Genomic DNA, 24,018 nt, shown 5'->3' with positions numbered 1-24,018 from the left:
TAAACCCTTCAAGTACGTAGGGTTTGTTATGGTCGACTGGAATTTTTAAATAGGTTCAAGTCTCTTTTATACCCCAAAATATACAAATCACAAATAGCACGGAGTACTCCGTACAGGTCGCGCATGAAGAACATGTAATTTAGGGGGCAGGCTATATATATCCAAGGATGCCGCGCCTACGGCCACGTCCATGATCCTGGTCATAATGGCCCGCTGACAGCTTAGCATACTCCGTAAAGAGCTTTGGGTCAAAAGGGAACATTGAAACTTAAACACAGCCAGACGACTTGATTGGCTCTTCCGGTGCCGTGGGTCCCAACACAAAGGGCCAGGCCCCACCCCAACATTGAAACCAGGAGCCATGATGCCAAGATGCCATGATGCCATGCCGGTCCGTTCAAACACCCAAAACTGGCCTCACCAGAAACCATGTGCCGGCATCCAACATTGGACATTGGACATTGAACCCTCAAGCTCACACGGCAAGCGCCGCCGCCAGCCCGCACGACCACACCACGAGGCCCGGCACCCACGGCCCCCGCGTCGACCCGCCAGAGCTCGCAATCACCTTCTGCGGCTCAAACGTCGACGGCGTCGTCGAGTTGGTCGTTCCATTCCAGCAGTGCTTCGAGAAGCAGTCCGCACACGCCGCCGGCATCGCGGTCCCCGTGCGTTCCAGGCTGCGTGCCAGCACCGCGCAGCCCACACACGTCGCCCAGCTGCCGTCCACGCTGCCGTTGCCCGCCGTCGCCACGTTGTATCCGTTCTCGATGATCTGGTTCCGGTCCGAGTCGTTGTAGGACAGGTCAAACGTCGACACGTTGGAGAAGAACGTGTACGGCGTGTTGGGCACGTACACAATCAGCGGGCCGGCCGACGCGTTGCCGCACCCGAAAAAGGTCGGCCGGCTGTTCAGGCCCAGGTTCACAAACGTGTTGACGTCGGGCACCACGGGGAACGCCGTGTTGTTCGTCTCCTCGCCGCTCGTCGAGCGCTCGTACGTCGCCACGAGACTCGTCCCGTTTGGCCACGACGTCTGCGTGTCGGCCGAGCCGTCCACGGCAAAGATGACATCCACCTGGCGCGCCTTCAGCGTCAGCGGGTGGAGGGGGATGTTCTCCAGGGCTTCGCCGCCGTCGACGAGCGTGAGGAGGCTGGCGTTGGCGTTGATGTTGCTGCCGCCGTCGAACTTGTAAAACGGGTTCGGCCAGCTCGCAATGTCTCGATTCTCCTCGCCAATGTTGCCTAGCGTCCGGTTCAGCGCGCGCACCAGCACGTCTGGGACGCCCGACGCTCTGCCAATCTGTAGAAACGCCTGGTTGAACAGCGAAGACGACGTGCCCATGACGAAGCCCGCGTTGTCTACGCCCGCAAAGCACTTGGCCGTCCGGCCGACCGTGCCGCCGTTGAAGTCTGACCCGACGTATTTCAACGGCGCAAACGCCGCCGCCTCGGGGTCGTAGGATCCCATCTCCCAGGGGTTGAATTCGAAAACCGTCGCGTTGGGGGGCACTTGAAGCTGCCCTGGGGCTCGCTCGAGTGCAATGATGATGGGCATGGGTGAGTTGGCAGCCGCAAACTCGGTGTCGTTGGCAATGGATGAGAACGTGTACGCTAGGGGTGAAGACTCGCATCAGCTCTTGCTCCTACACCAAGACTTGGAAAACAAGGAATCTCCATACCTGGCCCTCCGTCTGTTGAGTTTACGAGTTGGTAGGACAACGCTCGTCCCCAATAGTCGGTAATGGTCGTGTTGAAGCCGGCATCGACTTTATCCTGTACCGTCTGATACAGCTCGTTGTAGTATTGTCCAACACGCAAACCCGCCGGGCCTGGATTGCCGGCATATTAGCACGTACGCTTCACAAAACACAACGCGGTGTCCAAGAATCATACCTTCCAGAATCGAATTGTCAAACTGCCAAAGCGTGCTCAGAAATCCACTCGTCGACAAGACGATCGAGTCCACAGTGGTAAAGTTCTGCACAAACAGACTCCCAACGAGCCAGCTCCCCCCAGAAAGCCCGCTTAGATATGTCGTCGCCTGCAGCAGGCCGCCCAACTGGCCCTTCCCCGTCGAATTGGACGTTCGATTGTCAAACGCTGAAAGTGCTCCTGCGCCATTCATCAGAGCCCGGTACCCGCCTCCGGACACGGCCACACCTATTCGGGGCAGTACGGCACTCCGGTTCCCACCGTCAATGTCCTTGACAATATTGTCGATGTACTCATTGGTATCTAGACCGCTGATATTGAAGCGAGTGAGAAGACTTTTCAATGCCGGAATGGTGTTGTTGTCACGGAGGTTGAGCCATGTTGTTTCATTGGCCGAAAGGCCGGTAGCAGCCCGGATCGTCGGTCGCGGTGATGGGCAAGACACCGAGGCTGGGGCGTAGCCATCCGGGGCGTTTGGGACAGCTCGGTGCTCGAAACCGGCGCATACGGCTGCTATAAGTTGTTAGTTGACATGAGGCCGTCACCTATACTTTTGTATCGGCATACGTTGAAGTGATGACAGCCAAACCGTCAGCAAAGTGATGGAAGTCGAAGCTAACATGAGGACTTATTCACACCCAACGCGGTGATGTTGATGTGCCAGAAGAATAGTAGTAGTGTCTGGTAGCTACACCCTCACCCTTGCACGAAATGATTCAGCGGCCTCGGCGCCATATATTCTTCTCCCGAGTGACAACCTAACCCAGTTTACTACAGACAGAGTTACAACCATGGGCTTGTAACCCAAATAGCCATTAGCCCGTGAATGCCACATCCGAATCTTCCAGCCGCCATCTTCGACCGCTACCAAGAGTATTGAAAAGCTTTACTTTTGCGCCGGCTCTGGTTTCCGTTAGACTTTCGTATGCTTCGTTTGGCGCAACTCGTGTCTCACTCACCAAGCACAAATACAGCAACGGCTGGCCACCCGTTCCCACCCAGCACCCGAATGGCAAATTCATCCGACTCAACCTTGTGCTCAAACTTGTTTGGAGTAACAAATCGAAGATCCCAAGACACTGAAATCTTATCTTTCTCGCCATACCCACAGATGCAGTAGTCAACAGCTCCAACCATCCCCGAGCCCACATGGCGCGACTTGCAACGCCACATGCCGCTCTCTCCAGCCCTGATCTCGCGGGGCGGCTCCGACTCTGGCGTGCCTGTCATCCATTCACCATGGTCGAGACGTACGGATCCTGGTACAAGAGAGAGCTCTTCGTTCGTGTGGTTGAGGAAGGTGACTATGAGCTCTCGAGCGGCCATCCTGAATGTATCTGTTTTCTCTTTGTCTTGTTCTTGTTCTAGTGATTTGAGGTGATGGTTCAACGATGACGCCAACGATGGGAGGGCACCGGTAAATAACCTTGACTCTCTTTGTTTGCGGGGACCCAGCGTACAAAGGCTTGATGGTTTGAGGGTACGATATGGTCTGGCCTGTGCGGCTCGGTCTAGACTGTTGGACTGGCGCAAGGTGCCTCACCGGATAGGGTTCTCGAACGCCTCTTTTTAAGCGTTGTTGCGCCACCATCGTTGGCGACCTTGACTGGTAGCGAGGCATAACCTTGCCGTTAAGAGTATTGTGGTATTTTTCTTGTTATTGGATTTGCGAATTGGTCCCCGTGACGTCTCGGATAATTGAGTTTGGACACGGTGAAAAGGCGTTAAGATTACTACGCCCATTTGATAGAATTCGAAGCCTGTCTCGATTTTACCACACTATTGATTTCTTATCCTCACATTCGGGCTTCAGCTGGCCTTATATGTTGGATTGAGTGGCGAATTCGATGCCTAACCATGTCTTTTTGGACCACTTCAAGCGCAGGGTAGCTTCAGGTACCAGACAAGACCTTTGAAGACTATGAACCAGAAATTGTAAACGGCCACGGGCGAATATAGAAATGCGGTACTTGAATTCGTGGCTTTCAATGTATTCCTAGAAGAAGAGCATGCAATTATGTATCAGACTGCCTGGCCGATCTGCTGGAGAACATAACCAATAGACGGCTCCGACAAGTCTGGGGTGACCAGAGATGTGAATCCGTCGTTTTCAGCCCCTAACGACACGTCGCTTGCAGCAAAGGTTTTATGTTGTTAAATATTGCTGGACTCAAGGAAACCTGTAAGGCCAGGGGGGTAGGCAACCTGTTTTTGCGTCAACGACCAGTTGAGGAAGCGCTGAGCCGCTGGAGCCTTTGACCCTTGTAGCGTGAATATCTGCATAATATGACCTATATCATTATGATCTGAACCGCAGAATTTGCGTAAAAATCCCGCTAGAGGCAGTAGGTCAGGCCTTGCCTACTCCGCTGCCAAGCATCTTGACATCGGAAGGCCATGGTGTTGAATTCCCAAGCGCACTGAATGAGCAGCTATTCCGTATTCTCAGAATCATACAGCAAGCCTGCCACAACGGTCCGCTTATACCTATTCAGGAGCAGTACCACATCTAGATGTAGAAAAAGGCAAAGGAATGGCAAAGGGAACATTGAACTTGACAGCCCAAAAGTGAGTTGCTATCCAAATAGTTTTAAGTATCTGCAAGTAATAAGTACCCTGATAATCCGCTCGGGTATCAAATTGGCGCCGTTGTCAGCGTGTCCTTGGAACTTCGACTTTGACTTTGGATGTCCGTTGGTTGAATCTCAGCAGGGCAAAGTTTAGCCACACAAGGCGAACTGGGATTAAATATTCGTGGTTCGCAGAAGAATGCAATGGCCTAGATTAAAGGAAATGCCAACGGCGAGGATTTGAAATATGTCCTTAAAATTGGATTAAAACGAAGTGATAGTCAAGGTATTGGATGGTTTCTCGTAGGGCAAGACAGAATGTGGTATCTTCTTCGAGTCGACGGGATGCAGAGCCACAGAAAAGAGGCCCCTTTTATGGCGGCTGGCCCTGAATGCGTTGGCGAATATTCTATTTTGACACGCCTCACGTCGACAACTTGAGTAAGATACCATGAAGACGCAAGGTCACTCCATGAGGTTGAAAGGAGATGACCACCCGGGCGAGGTAGCCTGCGAGACGATCCAAGTGTACTATGTGATGATAGTGCGGCGATTCATAGTAAGGCATTTCACATCTTGGTCCCGTGACGATCTGAGTTGAAGGTATTTGATCGCGTCTTCCATGTGAATTTGACTGCGCACCACATTGTCAAACGTGGAGGAAGTAGCTACCCGCAAAGTGGAAGGCGTACGGCGTTAGCTTCGGGTAATACCCGACATGAATACTCGAAATTTGGATGATTTTCTCTCGCAGCCGCTTGACCCCGGCGAGACTCTGGCATTGACCAATGACATACTCACCCAACATTGAGATGACCTGTCAACATTACTCCTGGGCGTGCTCAATATTCTGTGCCACGGACCTGATTGCCCTTTTTGGCCTCAGCCGACATGTTGGGTCATTTGTGTGCGTATGTCGCCGCCAAATCCACCAAACACCATCCCTCTCTCCTGGTAACGTTAGGTACCTGTCAAGTCTTGGGCCCAATAGGCAGTTCCTTCTGATCGATGCAGCTATTTTCAACAATGAGCGCGCTAGAAAATAAGTACCAATACTTTGATTATGCGGCCGTTCGGGGGTTCTTCCAGGACCTTTGCGGAGGGAGCTGCATATTTGGAGGCTTCGCGGCATCATGGGGATAGCTACAGGAAGCGCCAGGAAAACTCATCGCTCTCTCATGAACCCATAAAGCAGGCCCTAGCGCTTGGCAACAAACTGTTGGAATATACACCGCTAGGCGAACAATGCTGCTTACACTTTGAACAGCATCGGCCGCTGCTCTTACTAAAACTCGAGAAACGCGGCAGCTATTGCTCCGAGATGGCCAAGGTGGACAAGGCGAGGTACTCGTTGTCGAGCCCTGCGAGTGCCTTTACGCTACTATATCCCAATGCGCAGTCAGACCGCCTAGGGGCCAGATCGAGGATGCCATCAGGCACTAACTACAACCATCAACACACAGCTTGAGGCTGTGCTGTCCGCTAGACAGAGTCGCACCGCAGGGTCTGTTTGCGTCGCGATACGCCAATAGAAGTTGCAACCAACGGTTTTCCCTAGGGAGATTGCGGGACTTCTTCGATCATGAGCCGGGCGGCCGTTGTGGGCGGCAACGGGTGAATTTATGCTTTGCGCCATAACTGGCTTGCACCCGTCTGTTGGACACACACATCAAATGCTGCTGAAGCAGTCAGAAACCCGGCTCTGGCAGCATCAATACCTTGAAACATTGGACTTTAGTGAGAGATATCAAGACGAATAGACAGGCACCAGCTTCCCTTCCCGTCACAGTCGGCTGCGGTCAGCTGAATCATGGATGAATAGCTGCAACTCGCAGCGCCAGGTGCCACCACACGATCATGGCTGTAGGTACGAGTGATTCACACCGCGGCCGCCAACGAAAAGTTTCTCAAGCCCGGTGGAGCTTGAAGCAATCCGATGTCGATCACTTAAGGTGGCACCAACGGACCCCACGGAACCATCAAGCACGGACACGGTACGGAGATCAATTTGACACATGCTTTGGCGGAACGAAAAAGGGAACCTGTTGGCACTGGGATGCCATCTGGGTAGGTGGGCCGGCAGGCCATAGGGCTGATGATGGACCCAATGTCCACTCATAAACCTCAATGGCCCCCTACGGCGCGCCCAACAGAGACATACTCTCTCTACATACTCCGTACCTACCAGGTAGCCAGGCGCATGGCGTTGTAGTGCAGGCACCACCGCTTCCATTGCCATTGCCATGGTCTCTTCATTATTGCCGTGGGCTCTGTAATGCAACGTCAACATGGGTTCACTCAAGGAGAAGTCCTCAGATACGACTACCAAGTCTTATCGTTTGTCATCTCGAGTCAACAGCCTCACGTATGAGCGACTCCATAAAGGCCGGCAGCTACGGGGATTGCTAGGCGCTTGCTTGTCTCGATGGCTCATGACACTGGTTCTCTGCGCGGCCATATATGCTGTGCTATGGCGGTATTCGACCAATATGACCATGCCTAAAAACAGGAAAAAGGACTTCAACGCGCTTATTGTTGGCTTGTCTATCCTTCTGAGTTTGAACTTGGCCAGTTCGCTGAAACACATGGTGGCCACCTTGCGATGGTGGGTGTTGAGCTTAAACGAATGGAGACCACGAGAGGTCGGGACCCTAACAAACCTTACTATGACTGCCTGTCGGGAGAAAAGTATATCTAACGTTACCTAGGTTGACCTCATTCTACAGGGCGAGAATATCAGCCGTATGGTTCGGTTATTGCACCTCTCTGAACGATACACTCTTCGCTTTTATGTCGTCGTTTGGGTACTCATCAATGTGGTAAGCCACCTAGAAGGAACTTGGCATGCATTGATCAATGAAACTCATGCTAACTTGGGTTGCGAGGCCGCGCAAATTGGACTCGCATGTCTGGGTTTGACATACAATGTGAATGGCGCCGATAAGATTGTGCCCATGGTCAACGGCATCGTGTCTATCCCCGACTTGACCAGCATTCAGACAAATAGGGTCTTGTCCCAGCAGCAGCAGACACCGTCACAATTGCAGGCTCTGAATGCGCTCCGATTCACAGCAAACAAGTGCGTAGGATTCACCAACCGCGCAACCTTTTGTAATAATGCAACGGCCACTAATATAGCCCTGGGTCAATAGTTACGGAATGTCTGCCCTGGCGAGCGGCGTCAACTATCCTGTTCAGTTCAGTCCACCAACGCCCGGCACGCTGTATAACCCGGATACTATCGCCATCGCATGCGACAACACGACGGCATGCTACTCTACGTTTTATGAATCAACACCAGAAAATTTATCATACTACTTCATGGCAGCGACCAATCGCTCGATATCAACTACCTCGAAATGCCAAGCTTTCAGAGTTACGCGAGGAGGAAATGGCGACTTTGACAATATAACCATTGCCGACGTAAACACGACATCGTTTACATTGCCTACAAAGAATGGCCCTGACCAAACGACCTTTGTTGTCGATCCAGCAAATGACCAGCATGTCGGATGGAGTGTTGTCTCTGCCTTTGAAGCATCCAACACCAACCCTTGGTTCTACAAATGCAATATTTCTGTAGGCCCAGTTGTCAATGCTGTCCTCGGGGTGCATCAACTCGGGGATAACATCAAGCTAATGGCCCCCGCAGCAATTGCTCTGCAAGGTTACGGAGCATCCATGGGCACAAATCTCTCCAACCACATCCAGTTTCAAAGCTACCCTGCCGAATCGCTATACGGGTCTCCCGCCGGCGGCGACACGGTCCTCATGGGGGTCATCACGAGCATTTTCGCGTCCGGTGTCATATGGACCACCACCCAAGCCAACACTAACATCAAGGCGACGGGGCGCCTGCCTGTCCAGGGCATCACGCTCGATATCAACAATTGGGCCTATGTGCACCTTATTCTGGGTTTAATCATGGGCCTGCAGCTGCTGTTCGCTCTCATCTCTATAGCCCTGTCAAACCGGGTCATGGTCCGAGATCATAGCCACTTCGGCGAGGCTGCGCTCTTGCGGTCTACCATGTATGATTTGAGCTACCGAGCCGTCATGGCCAACGAGAGGGAAATCGCCAAGTTATTTCCCAAGTCGGCGACGATAAGATACGTTCGGGAAGAAAATGGCACATATTACCTCCGAGTATCAAACTGAGCATTCCATCATGGTGCAAGGGCCATCTTTTTAAAAAAAAGAAAAAAAAAACGGAGTATATGGACAAAAAGTCTTGGAGCACGAATTGGGTCAGCGTGCATGTTTTCCATTCAAGCGACGTGTAGTATTTTATTATTCAATACCCAATGTCCAATAAGACATATTCACACCGTAGCCAGATATTCCAACCACTCCCCAAGATCAGTGACTAGTTTCTCCACGATGAGTGCATCAACCAGTCCATCCTGCCAACTAACATCCATGCACAACGACGCCCCCTTGACCGAAATAACAGAGATGCTGATCGCCGCCCCGGACGCCTGCGCACTCAAGCTGAATCTAGCTTCCCCAACCCGCCAGCGTTCTCCGGCACATGTTCTCTCTTCGTCCCGAACCGGTTCCCCGTCCAAAACACCCAGATTGGTCACAGCCCACCCGATCATACGGGGCTTGCCGACGTACGTCGCCATCTGCCGCCTCCAATCTTTGACAAACCTCATCAACCCCAGAATATTATCCCTCGTGCCCTTGTCCAGCGCCGTCTGTATCTCTCGGCGGACTTGCCGCGCCACAGTCCACACCGCCTCCGCCAGCATCGCCTTCCTCCGGCCAGAACTACCCCCCGCGCGCTTAATACGTTCCCGCAGGCGCGATGTCGCCCTCCCACCAAAGCAGTGGTGCGTAGACGAACACAGGTTCCCCATGGCGAGAGCAGCGCCCGCGCCCCGAACGAAGCGCCGCATGTCCAGGGCCGTCTCGGACCGGAACCCAGCTGCCTCCCGCGGCGGGACACACGTCGCCAAGGACACCAGCGCAAGGGCGTGCAATAGCCCCGTCAGCGTGGTCCCGTGGTTCCTGCACGCCGACAAGACGCCTTGGAGGGGGCCGGCGGCGAGCGTGACGCTTCGGAGGGCCGTCTTGTAAGGGGAGGGGCGGACCGGTGCCCAGCGAGCGGGATGCGCAAACGCCGGGGGCTTGTACTCGTCCCAGAGGGCGGTGATGAGGAAGCGCGGGCCGAGGGGGAATTTGGCGCTCGTGGCGGGCGGTGGAAAGGCGCGGATGGGTGGGAGATTCAGCGTGCCGTCGTGGAAGTCTGCGAGGCTGGGGGTCGCGGAGTTGAGGTGAGCCAGGAGCGATTCGTGGAAGGCTTTGCCGCTGATTCCGTCGCATATGGCGTGGTTCCAGGCGAACAGGACGTCGAGAGTGTCTTCCTGCTGGGCTAGGATGACGATTCGCCATCCTGGGGTGGTATCTAGCTGCGTGAACTTTGTGTCTAGTTGCTCTTGCAGGAGTTGTTCCTTGCTCGAGGCCAGAGGGCGCCTCCACGTAATGTGATGGCGGAGATTGACTGATGACAACTGCACGAATGAAGGGTCTGGCGAGTCTTCTCCGGTGATGGCGACTTGCAGAATGGGGTGTTGTAGGATTGTTTGTGCGATGGCTGCCTCGAATCTTGCTTGGGGCTGGGGGGAGGGGATGATGTATGTCACGCCGAGGACTGTGCCGACGTATTGGCCTAGGAGATGGGTTGCCGTGTGATATAGCTCTCTGGGAAGAGATTAGAGTCTGGTGATTTATATACCTTGGGGAAAGGGGAAAGGATGTACATGTCTGCTAGTTTCCGGATGATCCATTGTGAGCTTGATGGATGTTGCGTAGCTTGATGTGCCATTGAGAGTTCGTCCCCTCTGTCGGTATGCTTGGCGGCGAAGTTGGTGTACGGTAACTATGTGGTTTTTCTGGTGATACATGAGCACAAGACGATGTCGAGAGGGCCATTGTGTGAAATGCTTATGGCTTGTAGTCGACCATGAAGTTGCGAGATGACTCCGTAAGCATTGAACACGAAATACGCCACGGCGCAGTCAGGTTCCCCCCGCGCAACGAAAGGCTGGTCATCGGCAAGATGTCTGCGTAATGCGAGTAGATGCCATCACTTGCTTCTACCTCTGTTCCCGTACGCCTGTGTCCGTTAGTATTACTGCGCAATGCTCCGCGATCAAGCTATCCGTCTTTCCAAATTCGCCAGTTTTCAAATAATATTTGAGCAAACAATTCCAAGGATTACTTTTACTGTTTACCCATGTTGGGAACTCTCCTGATTAGTGCTACGTCTGTAGCATTCCACGAAGCTGTTGTTCGGATATTACATTCTCCCCTGCTCATGATAGGAGAGCCACCAAGGCTTCATGAATTTCGTCAACTGCGCCGAGGGTATGCCTCATGCCATTGAGTGCGTGAAGGTGCAGCTTTTGTGGCGGACCGGGATGGGGGCCAATAAGAAGCTAAATATTAAAAGATACTTATTTTTCTTAATAAAGAATATAGGAATATAAGTACTAGGTATCTTTAAATATACATAAAGATATATTATTATACTATGATTAAATCTAATAATAAAAGTATCGGAATGTATCGCAGGAAAGTGGGCGCGCTACATAACCTGCACCTTCGCACACTCAATGGGATAGTACTCCCTGCAAATACACTGTGGAGCAAAAAACAGAGCGGAACAAGCCATCCGATACGATGACTTGCACCGTACATATCTGGCCCTGTTCCCGAATGCTTCCGACAGTACTCCGTAAGCACCTAGACGAAACGACAAAGCTGGGCGAGCGCGTTTGAGAATTTGAATACACGACTGTCTCTAAGACGCGGATAGGGAAGTAGCAAATCTTTGCTTCATATACATCAAACCTCCCCCCTGCCCTAATTTCGAGTTTCACGACAAGTTGCTACACCGCCAGTCAGCCCACGATATTAACAGCGAAATGTGTATCAAAACGACGTGGGGAGCGTCAAAGAGTACATGTTATGATGACCCCCTCATGGTCGGCGCTAGATTCCTCACAATGCCCCAATTAGGGAGCTTCTGCATATTCCCCAAGCCCCTGTTGAAATTGCTCAGAGGTGCAACGACTTGGCACATGGATAACCTTGCTGGCAGTTGAGAGTTCACATGAGCCATTTACATAGGCCCTCCCACTAATACATATCCAGATACTTGGCAGCACTGACTTTGGGTCTCGGCATCCAGGGGTCCTTTTTGTTTCGCTGGCGGCAATTTCACTTGACACAGAGAATCACGAGGTCAAAACGCCGCATACGGATGTTGAGTTTCCTGGATGTACATATGTATGTTGGTTGGCGTGCAGGGTGCGACACAGAGGGGGCATGTCCCGTCGGGTGTATTTGGCCTTTCGGGTGGCTTCCTGGTCGTTTCTAGAAGAACCGTTGACAGAATAGAACAATTTTCCCCAAGTGACTCTTGGCTATATCAGAGGTGCGCTTGATTACGCCACTTCTCCTATGGCTGAGCTTGGCTCTGGGAAATATTGGCAGAGAGCCTCGCCAAGGCGGGTGGTTGCGCTGAAGGGCGCCTTCAAGATCTTGCCATCTTTCTCCTGAGGCTGAATCAGGAACGATTGTGCATCGTGGCTCAAAAATGCATCAGCTTGATGGTTGCGATGGAGCCTTTGCAGGCCGGAGCAGTGCATCTCTGAGCATTTCCCACGCGCCACGCAATATCGATGTCTCACAGTCAGACCGTCTCAGACGGTGAGAAGGCCTTTTAGGTCAATGCTGGCGACGATTCGACGACTATTCGCGGTGACTGCCGGAGACGCCGCGCGAGTCGCATTTATCCGCCACCAATCCACCAGGAAACAACCCAGCTGCGCCATTTGATACTAGCACACGCCGCACCAGTGCGTCTGGCTGGACAAGCTTATCCTCAACCTTGACCAACATGGGTGTAGCAGCAGAAGTGGCTTGTGGCCGCAAATCTTCACTGTCGCGATCACAGTCAGCCTTTACCAGGTTGGCTGACATTCCTGCTGTGGTTAGCAGCCGTTTCCGTGCATGGCATACTGTACATACCTTCGCCATCCAGCTTGTCCAACGCGCATTTCCATACCAGCTTTTGCCAAGCCTCTCATTTGGGAGGTTAGCAGGAGTGTCTGGCTGTTGTGCTCTTCTCCACCGGCTCCAGATGCTGTTTTCCTGCGCTTGGCCCCCTGGCCCCCCGCGATAAGAAGTTATGGGACTGGGGAACCTGGATCCTGGGACCAAGATGGCTTCACCGAGGCGCGCGGTGAGTATGGTTTTTGAGTAGTAGCATCCTCTCAACCACTGGCACTGTGGAGGACCACGATATGCATCAGCCAATGCTACTGCAACAAAACCTCTGCACTATCAACAGCACTCCGCGCTGTGGGGTCAAAGACCCTTGGTGGTAAAAACTTGAATTGCGCCTTATCTCGAGCTTTTTCTTGGCCCTCCACTTGGTCTTCTAGAACTGCTTCATCGCGTTGTGGGGTTTGGGGATCAGACTGGGATGGCGTAGAGGAACGACTCGTGTTCAGCACAAATCATCGGACAGAATCGTAGCGTTCGCGAAAACTCGCGCAGTATGCCCAGATTGAGCAGTCCGTTTGAGAAGAGAAATAAATCGGCGGTGGTTGGCAGTGGCTGATGTGGGATCGCCGCCAACAGGGCTGTGGCCAGACAGCAGAAGACAAAGGATCTCACCAACGGTTTATTGCATGTCGCGCAACTACTTGAAGTTAGTATCCATTCGAGTTTGTTCATGCGTTGGATACATGCCTACATACATTGTCTTGGCGGCATGTTGTCAATGTCTCTCCCATAATAGCTGGGCTGCGACGGCAAGAATAAAGTCCAAGATTCAGCCCACCTCCGCAAGCAAAAGTGTTGCACTGACCCATATGTCTGCAATCGGCCCACGTTTTGGCCATCCATTTCGGCTCGTCAGCAAGCAGCAAGGATGATGGCCCGTTGATGACAATTGCGGAGAAGCTTGCCCCCAATCCGAGGCTGATGGATGCTTGGTTCACCTACATCTTCATGTCACTAGGCCCCCTATTACGAAAAAGAAAAGCCGACTTTGGCAACAAGCCTCGTTTGCCCAGGCCTCGTCGAAAATTCCGCCGTGGGTAAAGAACGTTCAAGGTTGCGTGCGGCGTGGCCTTGGCTGTTGGGGGATCTGTCGACAAAACAAGCCTCCCCGAGATGGAGGGCCTAATGACCTCTCCACTCACACCACGACTACGCCACCCAGGGTTGCTTGGTTTCGTCCGACCCTGGTCAGCCTTCGACCGGACCTTTCCAGACCTCGTTCTGCCAACCAGCTCTGTGCTGACCTGGGGTGAACATGTTGGCAATTCAAGGACTTGTCTCCACGACTTGTGGGTTAGAGTCCGGGGTTCATCTTGGCCAACATGGCCAATTGTGTGTATCGTGATAGGAAGAGGAGGGCTCGAATGGGCGACCGAGTATACATAAATATACAAGAAGACGGATGGCCTCCCCAATCATCAAGGAGCGCCACCCCAAAGTCTTCTAGCGAGGTGCTCCATGGACTTTGTGCCTGCACAAGGACAGGATTGCATCAGTCGTTGTGAGCCTTGCTGATTAGCCCCTTCAGCCGCACTGTCTAGGTCCGTCGAGGTTATCAGCAATAAGAAACGATACCTTCCTCGTTCGTTAGCCTCACCGAGATCCTTGCACTGCGTCTGCTGAGCACAGAACTTTCTTCGGCAGGAGCTACCAAGGACTGCTCAAGTTTCCCCTCGTCACGCGACTTCTTTCTTTCTGCACCTGTTCACATATTTGATTCTCTCTTCAACGTCGCAGTTGCCAGTCCTTGGAACCCTTCTCCATTCCACCCTTTGCCACGCATCGATACGCGGCCCAACCGTCGTCATGAATTCCGAGGGTATTTATGCCCGTCCGGGCAAGGGTGATGGCAATGGGAGCGATCCTGAGAAGGCAAGCATTCGGCACAACCAGTATGACAATGTCGAGATTCGTGGTTTGGAGACGTCGCCCGAGACCATGCTTCACAAGGGACTCAAGGCTCGTCACATCACCATGATTGCCATTGGTGGTGCTCTGGGAACTGGTCTCATTGTCGGAACTGGTAAGGCTCTTGCCCAGGCCGGGCCTGGGTCTCTCTTCATTTCGTATACCTTTGTCGGCTTGCTCGTCTTCATGGTAATGGCCGGTCTTGGTGAAATGGCTGCCTGGTTGCCCTTGAGTTCTGGTTTCACCGGCTATGCCACCCGGTACTGTCACCCTTCTCTTGGTTTCGCGCTTGGATGGTGGTAAGTTGGCTCTCCTTCGCTTTGGCCCGTTACTCTTCGCTCCCTTATTAGCATCTTAAAGTCGATTGGCCCACATACACTGACGCGAACCCTCAATAGCTACTGGATGAAGTACATTATTGTGACTCCGAATCAGCTTACGGCCGCTTCACTCGTCATTTCTTTCTGGGTACCTCGCGAGAGGGTTAATCCAGGTGTCTTTGTCGCCATTTTCCTCGTTGCCATTGTCTGTATCAACTACTTTGGAGGAATCAAATTCTTCGGCGAGTTTGAATTCTGGCTGTCCTCGTTCAAGGTTATCGTGGTGATTGGCATTATTCTTTTTGCTCTCATCATTGCCTGCGGCGGCGGGCCGAACCATGATGCCACCGGCTTCAGGTATTGGAACGACCCTGGCGCTTTTGCGCAGCTATACAAATCTGGTCCTTATGGTGCCCTGGGAAAATTCTTGGGATTTTGGTCCGTCATGGTCAACGCTACCTTTGCCTATCTTGGAACTGAGCTCGTCGGTGTAACTGCCGCCGAAGCCCAGAACCCGCGTCGATCCATTCCCAAGGCTATTAAGCTTACCTTCTACCGTATCTTGTTCTTTTACTGCCTCAGCGTTCTACTCGTGGGCATGATTGTTCCTTACAACCACGAGAAGCTCGCATTTGCCAACAAGCAGACGACCGGAGCCAGCGCCAGTCCTTTCGTCGTCGCCGCCACTATCGCCGGTGTCTCCGGCTTGCCTCATATTATCAATGCTTGCATTTGCGTCTTCGTCTTCTCTGCCGCCAACTCGGATCTTTACATTGCAAGCCGAACCCTGTACGGCCTTGCCAGTGATCGCTCTGCTCCCGCCATCTTCCGTCGCACTGACAGCCGGGGTGTTCCCGTGTATGCCCTCGCTGTCGGTACCGCGTTTGCTTGCTTGGCCTTCATGGTTGTTTCCGATGACTCTAAAAAAGTCTTTGGATACTTTGTGAATCTGACTACCATCTTTGGCCTCCTGTCTTGGATCTCTCTCTTGGTCACTTATATCTACTTTCTAAAGGCTCGTCGCGCACAAAACATTTCTGACAGCGTTATGCCTTATGTCGCCCCTCAAGGTCTCATTGGGACCTACATTGCTCTTTTCTTCTGCATCCTTATCCTCCTCACCAAGAATTTCGATGTCTTTATTCACCATGACGGCATAACCTTCGATTATCAAAACTTTATCACGGGTTATCTAGGTGTCCCTCTTTACCTGATTCTTCTATTTGGACACATGATGGTAACCAAGAGCCGGGGAGTAGGGGCGCACGAGGCCGACTTTTACGCTGGAAAGGACATTGTTGACCAGGAGGAGAGCGACTTCTTGGATCTTCAAAAGGAGAAGATTGCCGCCAGCACCGGATGGTCCAAATTTTATAACCGCTATGTATCATGGCTGTTTTAGATGGAAATTGCGAGGGTCTATGTATTGGATGCACGCACATGGGTTAGTTATGACTTGGCATGATCACACAGAGGTAGATACCAGAAGTTTTTCGTTTTAACGACTCTTACATCGTTGCCATTTTTCCAGTGAAGTCTACCATGCCGTGTCTAAAAGAGGATGCATCGACGGGTGCCGCTGACATGTCTCAAGTCACATCCATCATTTCGATATACACAAGATTCCACCCTCGGATCCTTAGCTACAAAAACAGTACAGCGAACGATGTCCCTTCCGCCAAGTCCAATCCAAACCACAGTCAGAGATTTTACAACGGTCGTCATGACCCATCCCGGAGCGTTGTCTAATGTATTGTATGCCCTGCAATCCGGCCCACTGCTTATCTACGCACGCTTTCCCACGGTCCCTTGGGCCTTGGCAGACCGAGACCTCCGCTTATAGTGGGGGTGATACGGGTTGTTGCATGAAGGGGCTATCGAGAAAATTCGGTCCCAAAATGCAAATTAATGATAACGGACAGTCATGCGAATCGCAGTGTTTGTAATTGGGATTAGCAAATATATTTGCATGAGGTGGTTGCGCATCTCCTTGGATCACGCATCAAGTCGGTGGGTTTCGTTTTCAAAAGATGATTGGTTCACAAGGCTGTTTCAGAGTGCAAACCCAGTTAGTTGTAGAAGGCTCCCGAAGGAAGGGAATCTATTCTTCTATCATTACCCGCGCTTCTCGCGAACCTCTATGCTCGGGTATTATAAACCACATCAAGACGTCAAAGTGAAACAAAACCACAAAACCCATTGTATAAGCCTCCCTAACGCCGGTGCTGAAAAATGCTGCAAAAAGTATAGCTCTCTCCTGTTTTGGTCGTGTTCTCGGCAGAGCTATTATAAAACGCCATTTCCAAAGATTTTTTTTCGTCCGTCAACAAATGAAAAGGGCCCCCGATTCTAAAAAAGATTTTCGTACGCTAGTGCGGAGAGATCATTGTACACGGAAGATGAGCGGGTCGTGAAGCGGTCGAGGGGGAATTTGATTGCGGGTTACAGGAGGGCTCGCTGGCGGGCCTTCTCCTCGGCGAAGACGATGCGGCTCATTTCCAGGACGCGCTCGAATCCCTCGCGGCCCTTGACGGCGTTTTCTTTGAAGCGCGTCACGAGGGTGTCTTCGATGCTGTTCTTGATTCGCTGCCAGCCGCCGCAGAGGGCGGTGACGCGCGCCGACTGCTGGAATTGCGTCTGGTGGTTGCCGAGGGGGGTGTAGGTGACTTCCTCCTGGACGTTGACGAGGTTGCTCCACGTCAGGTTCTGGCTGACCATGGTGAGGGTCTTGCGGGCCGGGTCGACGTAGGACGCCTCGAAGACGTAGCTCACGTCCATCGAGTTGCCCATCAGGGTCTTGAGCCAGTCAGGCGCCGACTGCTTGCAGGTGATGAGGCGTTCGGTGCGGAGGATGCCCGTCTCGGGATCGACGGTGCGGGAGAGCGTGTCCACGGCGATGACGTGCTCCGACTTGTTGTTCCATGGGCCGTACTTCCGCCAGTTGGCGGTTGATACTTCGTCCCAGGAGTAGTTGTAGGTGACGGCGTTGGAGAAGACCTTCATTGTGGAATGGTGTATGTGGTAGCGTTCGAGTGCTAGTGTCCCGTTAGGGAGAAAAGAGTCTTTATCGCAAGTCTAAGAAGTCTTCTGTAGGCTGGTTGTGAACTAATTGTGCGCGAGTCCGATCCGATTGTTGATGGCGCCAAGCTTGTGACTCAATCTGATACGCGTAGTCGTCTCGAGACAATTAAATCTATGCCGAAAGAAAAGAAAGGACGACTCGCCGAACAAAAAGAGAAAAAAGCAACGCTCACGGTCGTAGATGTGCCAAACCAAAGGGGCGAACAAACCGTGTGATGACTGATTGCTGAACGTTGATAAGACGAGGTTTTTTTCCTTCAGGAGAAGAAAAGTCCGGATTTGCAGGGGGGCGAAGAGGCTGTAGATAAATTTGCCTGAGGTGCCACACATGTGAGAGGCTTGAACCTCCGCCCGGCCTACTTCGGAGTGTGCACGCGTGCAGACAAGTTTTTTTACAGTGCCGCAGTCGCTTACTATTCCTGTTTGGGGTGACACTAAACCCGATATAGGTGATTTCGTCTTTGTAACGCGATAAAGCACCGGGAGCAGAAATTTTACTCCGCGGCCCTGATTGGCTCGGGCGTCTGGAGGCTCAGTGGCCGACACGGTCTGCCCGTGAGCGGCAGCAGAAGATAAGCACCCCGGCACTCGGGAACAAGTTTGCGTGCGGAGATGCTTGGTTTCTGGAGAAGCTCGGGGTGGCAAGGGCGGAGGAAGGTGCGAGATCTGAAATGCGAGCTCGATGGCTTGGGTCACGGCATCCCGGTAACTGCCATTCTGTCAATTGTGCTATATCGGGAGTATCAGAGAGCTTATTTCTCGGAAGGAGGTTGGCAAGTGCACATAGGTTCTTGGAGTGCTGCCCTGATGTCAGTAATTGTCTCGCAGCCAGTGGCCCCGAGGCCCGCTGTGATTTGTGGTCACTGGATGACCTCGAAGGTGCGGTTATCGCCAAGCGAGGTTGCAGCCTATGAACTTCCTCCACCTTCGGTTTCAACGCAAACACCGACTGTAGCCGCGGCTACAACCAACATCATCCGTAATGCTCTCACTTGGCATCAATACGGGTTTGCGTGCGCACGATCAACTCCATCATGGTTTAACAAACAGGACAGTCTTATTTCAGATGCTATCTTATGTCTGAAGATTATACAGCTTAGTAGTCGTCTCCCCGGCTGATGACCTCTTTCACGGTTGGCCGAATCAAGATAGTCTTTGACCATTGTTAGCATACACGATGCAAGAATTGTCTTGTAGAGAGTTGCAACTTACGTGCTCGAATTGAGCAGTATATGAGCCCTTCTTGTCACACAACGGCGGGTAAGCCTCGACAATGCCGCTATTAACCAAGCTGTTCAGCTGCACCACAGTTAGCGGCTGCATAAGTCCCGTCACGTCAAAAAGAAATAGGTTGCACTCACCCCGAGCAAGTACTTGTCCTGGCCCAGGCGGTCCAGGTAACGACGGCAGAAAGGTAGGGTGCCAAAGTTCTTGTTAATCACGTTGAGCAGCGTTTTGGCTGAGCTCAGGCGAAGGTCAACGTGCTGGACGTCTGCGTTCTTGGCGTAGTGCGAAACCTCCATGTCGTCTCTGACGTAGCCGTTACCGGTACTCCCAAAAGTCTCGATAGCAAAAACATCACCTTCTTCCATCTTGGTCTGGTCGTTGCTCTTGACTATAGGCACGGCCTTGGTACCGTGAATGCTGTAAGGCAAAATGTTATGGCCCGTCAGGTTGCGGATACTCTTTACGGGGTATGTAGTGCCATCAATCTCCACCTCGAAGCTCTCCATGGTCTCCTGAATGACACTTCCGATTTCACCGACACGGGCATCAATACCCGCCTCGCGGATACCAGCGTTTGTGGCTTCCTTGACAGCCTTGAGCAGGTTGTCGTATTTGGATTCAAAGGCCACAGTAAAAGCAGAGTCGACAATTCGGCCATTGACGTGGACACCAAAGTCGACCTTCATAACATCATCCTGCTGTAGAACCATCTTGTTGCCAGCATTGGGCGTGTAGTGTGCAGCGCAGTGGTTCAAGCTGAGGCCGCACGGGAAACCCATACCAGCAACCATGGCATCGCCCTCAGTTAATCCAGAGTGACCAGTAAGAGATCTGACACTATTCTCGATGGTTTCGGCAATTTCGGTCAAGGTCTGGCCGGGCTTGATGGACTTTTGAGCATATTGGCGAACCTGTCTGTGGATCTCAGCAGCCTCGCGGTAATCGTTCAGAAACTCCGTGTTCAAGTTGTCCAGGTGGCGTTTTTCCTCATTGGTAGTTCGGTAACGGTTCTCGTCTTTATACTCGACTTCCTCGCCCTTGGGATAGCTCTTGTTGGGGAATAGCTGGCTCACCATGACGCTAGGTGGCTCCGTCTGGGCTGTAGGGTTCTTCTTCTTCTTCTTGGGCTTTCTCTTCTTCTTCTTTTTAGCAGCCCCAGTGGCTCCATCGGCCCCGTTGCCGGCAGCATTCTCCTCGGCGTCGTCGTCAGAATCCTCTGCGTGGTCGTCGTCGTCGCCAGCAGGCGCAGGCTTTCCGCCCTTGCCGTTTGCCTTTGCGGCTTCGTTCACTACAGATGGAGCTCAAGGTTAATCATGAAGGATGCAGTGCAAATGCTCAAACAATCTGAAATGTACCTTTCAGCTCTTTGAGAGCGTCGGTGGGAACTTGGGCTGCCATATTGACGACGTTTTTTGATCGGTGAAGTGGGGAGAATCGATCATCATTGCACTCCAAAAAAAGTTGATGAATGACCCTGTGCCCAAAGTACCCCGCCACTTTAAACTGGCAGCAAGCGACAAAAATAGTCGAACAAGATTCTGGCCAGATTTGCCCCACCTCAGGACGGGCCTGTACAATTTATTTTTGTCAGCAAACGCTCCGCGTTCACATTGCGTAACAGATAGTATCAGCGACCGCTTCTTCATTCCTTGTTGAAATTTCTAGGTCCTTGAATTGACTATGAGAAGATGTATACCAGTGAGGGCAGATGCCAACTCGCCAGGTACCTAGGTACCTAGGAATGTAGGTATGAGCACGTGCCTAGCAAACGCCCGAACGTTTAGGCGCAATTTGAAGAATGACATTCATGCAGTTGGCATCGCGGCAGTATGGAATTCTCTGAATTAACAAGCGCGAGTACACCAGCTAGGTAGCTTACTTAGGGGTTCATAGCTATATATTGAACAGCGAGCGACTTTTTGTACATGGCCTTCGTCCCTAAAACTGACATCACAGCTCCATATGTGGGGCCAGGGACGTGGGGTTCATGGGTGTCGGGAGGTTGAGCGCCAGCTCCGACAACCTCGGATTACTTCCTCTTCCTCAAAATCCCGGTATTTATTTCAGTCATACCGTCTCAAAATGGACACTCAGGTCCAAAAATTAGTCGACAAAGCATGGGACAGGTATCAGCAACTGGTTCCTGGACAGAGGCTTTGTAAGTTCACTTCCAAGCTTAAGACTCACTCCCTCACCCTACACGAAGCCCATCACCAATGACTGACACGATACGCTGCGTTCAACAGTAATTGGCATCGGAGGTATCCCCGGATCAGGCAAGACATCCAAAAAAATCCATTTGCATGTTTGCAAACGTTAACCATCTCAGGTAAAACAACACTCTCACAAGTCGTCTCTAAAGGACTCAACGAATATGCCGCCAAGACCTCGCCCAGCACCCCTCCGCCAGCAACATACGTTCCCATGGACGGCTTCCATTTCACCCGGGACGCGCTCTCCGCCATGCCGAATCCCGCCAATGCTCACGCCCGCCGCGGCGCAGCATTCACCTTTGACGCAGCCAAATTCCTCACCTTGATCCAAAAGCTTCGGGAACCGATATCGGAGCAACCCATTCTTGCACCATCGTTTGATCATGCCATTAAAGATCCCAAGGAGGACGATATAACCGTATTGCCAACGCATAAGATGGTCATCTTGGAAGGCAACTATCTCGCGTTGGATAAGGACGTCTGGCGGGACGCCGCTGCCTTATTTGATGAGCTGTGGTTTGTAGAAGTGGAGTTCGAAGTGGCGAGGAAGAGATTAAGGGAGCGACACGTCCGAGCGGGGATAGTCAAAACGATAGAAGAGGGGGACAAGAGAGCTGTCGAGAATGATCTCGTGAACGGAGCAGAAATTATGGCACAGCGGCTGGGGGTAGACGAGGTTGTGCGGAGCGAGGAGGACGGATCATGGGTTCATGACTGACGACGTTGAAGAAAGACATCTTGTGTATTACCTAGACATTTTTGCTCATCATGATGGCTAATCTGAGAATAAGACGCGGCACAAAAGAGACCCAAAGATTTGCTGCAAAATCACAATACGCTGGCTGTCGATGCTCAAACACATTTGCTCGTTATACTCGTCACACCTCGTCAGCCTCCTTCGACTCGCTCAGCTTCCTCATCTGGCTGGCCATGGTCAACCCCATCCCCTTCCTCGACTGCAACGCCTTCACCCACGCGTCCTGGTCCTTGACCGGGAGCTCCTGCGCATCCAGGCCCAGCACCTCCATGAGCTCTGGAATCTCGGCGTGGTCGCGCGTCGTCCTCATCCGATGACACCAGGTGACCCTCTTTTCCTCCACGGGCCCGTCATCTCCGAGATCTCTGCTGCCGCTGGTCGCGCCCTCGATCGACCCCATGGCCGTGGGCCGCTCGTCTTTGGGCGTCGTGATCGGCGTGACAATATCAAGTGGCTCAAAGAGGAACTCGCCACCCACCTGGCGCTGGTCCCCGGACTTGAGAGACAGTCCCTTGGGGAGGACCCTGAGTCCCTGGCCGATGCTGTCCAGAGCGCTCTTCCACATGCTCTTCCTCATGTACGCGGGCTTGGAGCCCAGCGCAAGCGTCTTGGTCATGCCGAGCGCGTCAAAGAGTGCCCGTGTGGGGTCGGTGTACAGCGGGAATGGGCAGTTGGTCGCCTCGATGTACATGTTGATAAGGGCCGGGTCGCCGCATCCCACGACGACGATGAAGGTGCTGACGGGGAGTTGGAGGAGGGCCTCGGGGGTAATTGATTCCGAGAGTGTGCGGAGGTATTCCTGGCAGTTCTATGCCTTGCAGTCAGTAGCTATTGGTGTTATAGAGACAAACGGACATTCGAAAAGGCTACCTACGCCACAGAAGAAGTGTCGGATGAAGACAACTAGCACCCGTCTCGCTACATTGTTCCCACTATACAAGCTCTTGAATGTCTTGGACTTGCCGTCTCGGTCAAGGACAATGTAGTCCTCTATGCTCTTGATCGTTTCGGCTGAGGGCAGCACGTTGTTGGTGGTAACCTCGCCGTCAAAATCCTCTGGTTTGGTCTTGTCGATGTCAACCGCCGGCTGGGGCTTAGAGGCAGGAGCGGCAACTTGATCGGTTGGAATTGCAGCCCCTACAGCAGCGGTTGCAGCCCCGTCATCGGCCATCTTCGATTCTTTCTCCTCGGTCGCAATGTCGCCCTTTGAAGTCGGAGGTGATGGGGCGGCAGTCGGTGTCACTGGTGCATCTGGAGCTGTATCGTGCTGTTCCTTGGGCGGGGCATCGGTTGGCATACCGGAATCTGCTGTGGAGGAGGCCTCCATTCTTTACTGCTCGCTTGTGCGACACTTTTGGCGCGCAAGGTGACGAGGTGACGGATGGGTTGAAGGGAGCAGAAGCAGAGGCGAAAGCAGTTCCAAGAATCAGGGGCTCTGAAGCTGTTGTCGGTTTCTCATTTGTGTGGTCTGACTGTCAGAGCTTGAGATGTGCGGCTAGTTCGTTCCAAGCCAGCATAGCGCACGCCGACCAACGGCAGTGCGGCCCAAGGCCCGACGGTGGCCCAAGTTCGAACCAGACCAGACATGAATCAATATCAACCGCACGAGTAGGTGATGTCTCGACTCTGGTGCCCCTGACCAAACAAACAGTGCTGTCGGGCCGCGCCGGCGGGCTCAGCTGTGGCAGGTCGGGATACAGTAATGTTCTTGTCCAAGCAAGCGCCAATGTGCATCCCTTTGAATGTGCGCAGGTCCAATTGGTGTAGCAGACCAGGATCCTAAGTAGCTAATAATAAATGCTAATAAAAAATACATAGACTTACTGGGAAATTATATAATAAGATAAGTACCTAATATTTTAAGATATATATAAATATAAAAATATACTAGCTGTTTACCAGAGTTAAAAAGTACCAGACCTTTAAGT

General features: G+C 52.4%; 9 protein-coding genes across 9 annotated transcripts; 3 read left to right on the top strand and 6 right to left on the bottom strand.

The window, feature by feature from the left end:
- Positions 1-475: 475 nt before the first annotated feature.
- Positions 476-3,261, bottom strand: plb1 (Lysophospholipase 1; the record flags this gene model as incomplete). Its single annotated transcript, XM_014689877.1, has 4 exons — positions 476-1,614; positions 1,683-1,832; positions 1,897-2,448; positions 2,895-3,261. The coding sequence occupies 4 exons, from the start codon at positions 3,259-3,261 to the stop codon at positions 476-478; spliced, it is 2,208 nt and encodes a 735-aa protein (XP_014545363.1).
- A 3,532-nt stretch (positions 3,262-6,793) lies between these two features.
- Positions 6,794-8,663, top strand: G6M90_00g077380 (uncharacterized protein; the record flags this gene model as incomplete). The annotated part of the gene is made up of 4 exons (XM_014689878.1): positions 6,794-7,147; positions 7,214-7,324; positions 7,391-7,584; positions 7,658-8,663. 4 exons carry the CDS (start codon positions 6,794-6,796, stop codon positions 8,661-8,663), a joined length of 1,665 nt encoding a protein of 554 aa, XP_014545364.1.
- Positions 8,664-8,827: 164 nt separating this feature from the next.
- G6M90_00g077370 (uncharacterized protein) lies at positions 8,828-10,335 on the bottom strand (the record flags this gene model as incomplete). The annotated part of the gene is made up of 2 exons (XM_014689879.1): positions 8,828-10,211; positions 10,271-10,335. 2 exons carry the CDS (start codon positions 10,333-10,335, stop codon positions 8,828-8,830), a joined length of 1,449 nt encoding a protein of 482 aa, XP_014545365.1.
- A 1,931-nt stretch (positions 10,336-12,266) lies between these two features.
- G6M90_00g077360 (uncharacterized protein) lies at positions 12,267-12,604 on the bottom strand (the record flags this gene model as incomplete). Its single annotated transcript, XM_066131070.1, has 2 exons — positions 12,267-12,456; positions 12,546-12,604. The coding sequence occupies 2 exons, from the start codon at positions 12,602-12,604 to the stop codon at positions 12,267-12,269; spliced, it is 249 nt and encodes an 82-aa protein (XP_065987230.1).
- A 1,786-nt stretch (positions 12,605-14,390) lies between these two features.
- DIP5_2 (Dicarboxylic amino acid permease) lies at positions 14,391-16,214 on the top strand (the record flags this gene model as incomplete). Its single annotated transcript, XM_014689880.1, has 2 exons — positions 14,391-14,791; positions 14,891-16,214. 2 exons carry the CDS (start codon positions 14,391-14,393, stop codon positions 16,212-16,214), a joined length of 1,725 nt encoding a protein of 574 aa, XP_014545366.1.
- A 1,040-nt stretch (positions 16,215-17,254) lies between these two features.
- On the bottom strand, positions 17,255-17,815 carry UPS2 (the record flags this gene model as incomplete). Its single annotated transcript, XM_014689881.1, has 1 exon — positions 17,255-17,815. The coding sequence occupies one exon, from the start codon at positions 17,813-17,815 to the stop codon at positions 17,255-17,257; it is 561 nt and encodes a 186-aa protein (XP_014545367.1).
- A 1,174-nt stretch (positions 17,816-18,989) lies between these two features.
- MAP21 (Methionine aminopeptidase 2-1) lies at positions 18,990-20,518 on the bottom strand (the record flags this gene model as incomplete). Its single annotated transcript, XM_014689882.1, has 4 exons — positions 18,990-19,046; positions 19,106-19,192; positions 19,255-20,408; positions 20,476-20,518. The coding sequence occupies 4 exons, from the start codon at positions 20,516-20,518 to the stop codon at positions 18,990-18,992; spliced, it is 1,341 nt and encodes a 446-aa protein (XP_014545368.1).
- Positions 20,519-21,202: 684 nt separating this feature from the next.
- Positions 21,203-22,051, top strand: G6M90_00g077320 (uncharacterized protein; the record flags this gene model as incomplete). Its single annotated transcript, XM_066131069.1, has 3 exons — positions 21,203-21,278; positions 21,367-21,381; positions 21,450-22,051. The coding sequence occupies 3 exons, from the start codon at positions 21,203-21,205 to the stop codon at positions 22,049-22,051; spliced, it is 693 nt and encodes a 230-aa protein (XP_065987171.1).
- A 160-nt stretch (positions 22,052-22,211) lies between these two features.
- Positions 22,212-23,417, bottom strand: Prxl2c (Peroxiredoxin-like 2C; the record flags this gene model as incomplete). The annotated part of the gene is made up of 2 exons (XM_014689884.1): positions 22,212-22,898; positions 22,965-23,417. 2 exons carry the CDS (start codon positions 23,415-23,417, stop codon positions 22,212-22,214), a joined length of 1,140 nt encoding a protein of 379 aa, XP_014545370.1.
- Positions 23,418-24,018: the final 601 nt, after the last annotated feature.

Source organism: Metarhizium brunneum, chromosome 4 (genome assembly GCF_013426205.1).
Source record: "Metarhizium brunneum chromosome 4, complete sequence".
Taxonomy (NCBI): domain Eukaryota; kingdom Fungi; phylum Ascomycota; class Sordariomycetes; order Hypocreales; family Clavicipitaceae; genus Metarhizium; species Metarhizium brunneum.
The sequence above is the reverse complement of the archived record's forward strand: the minus strand, read 5'-3'. Positions and strand labels throughout refer to the sequence as shown.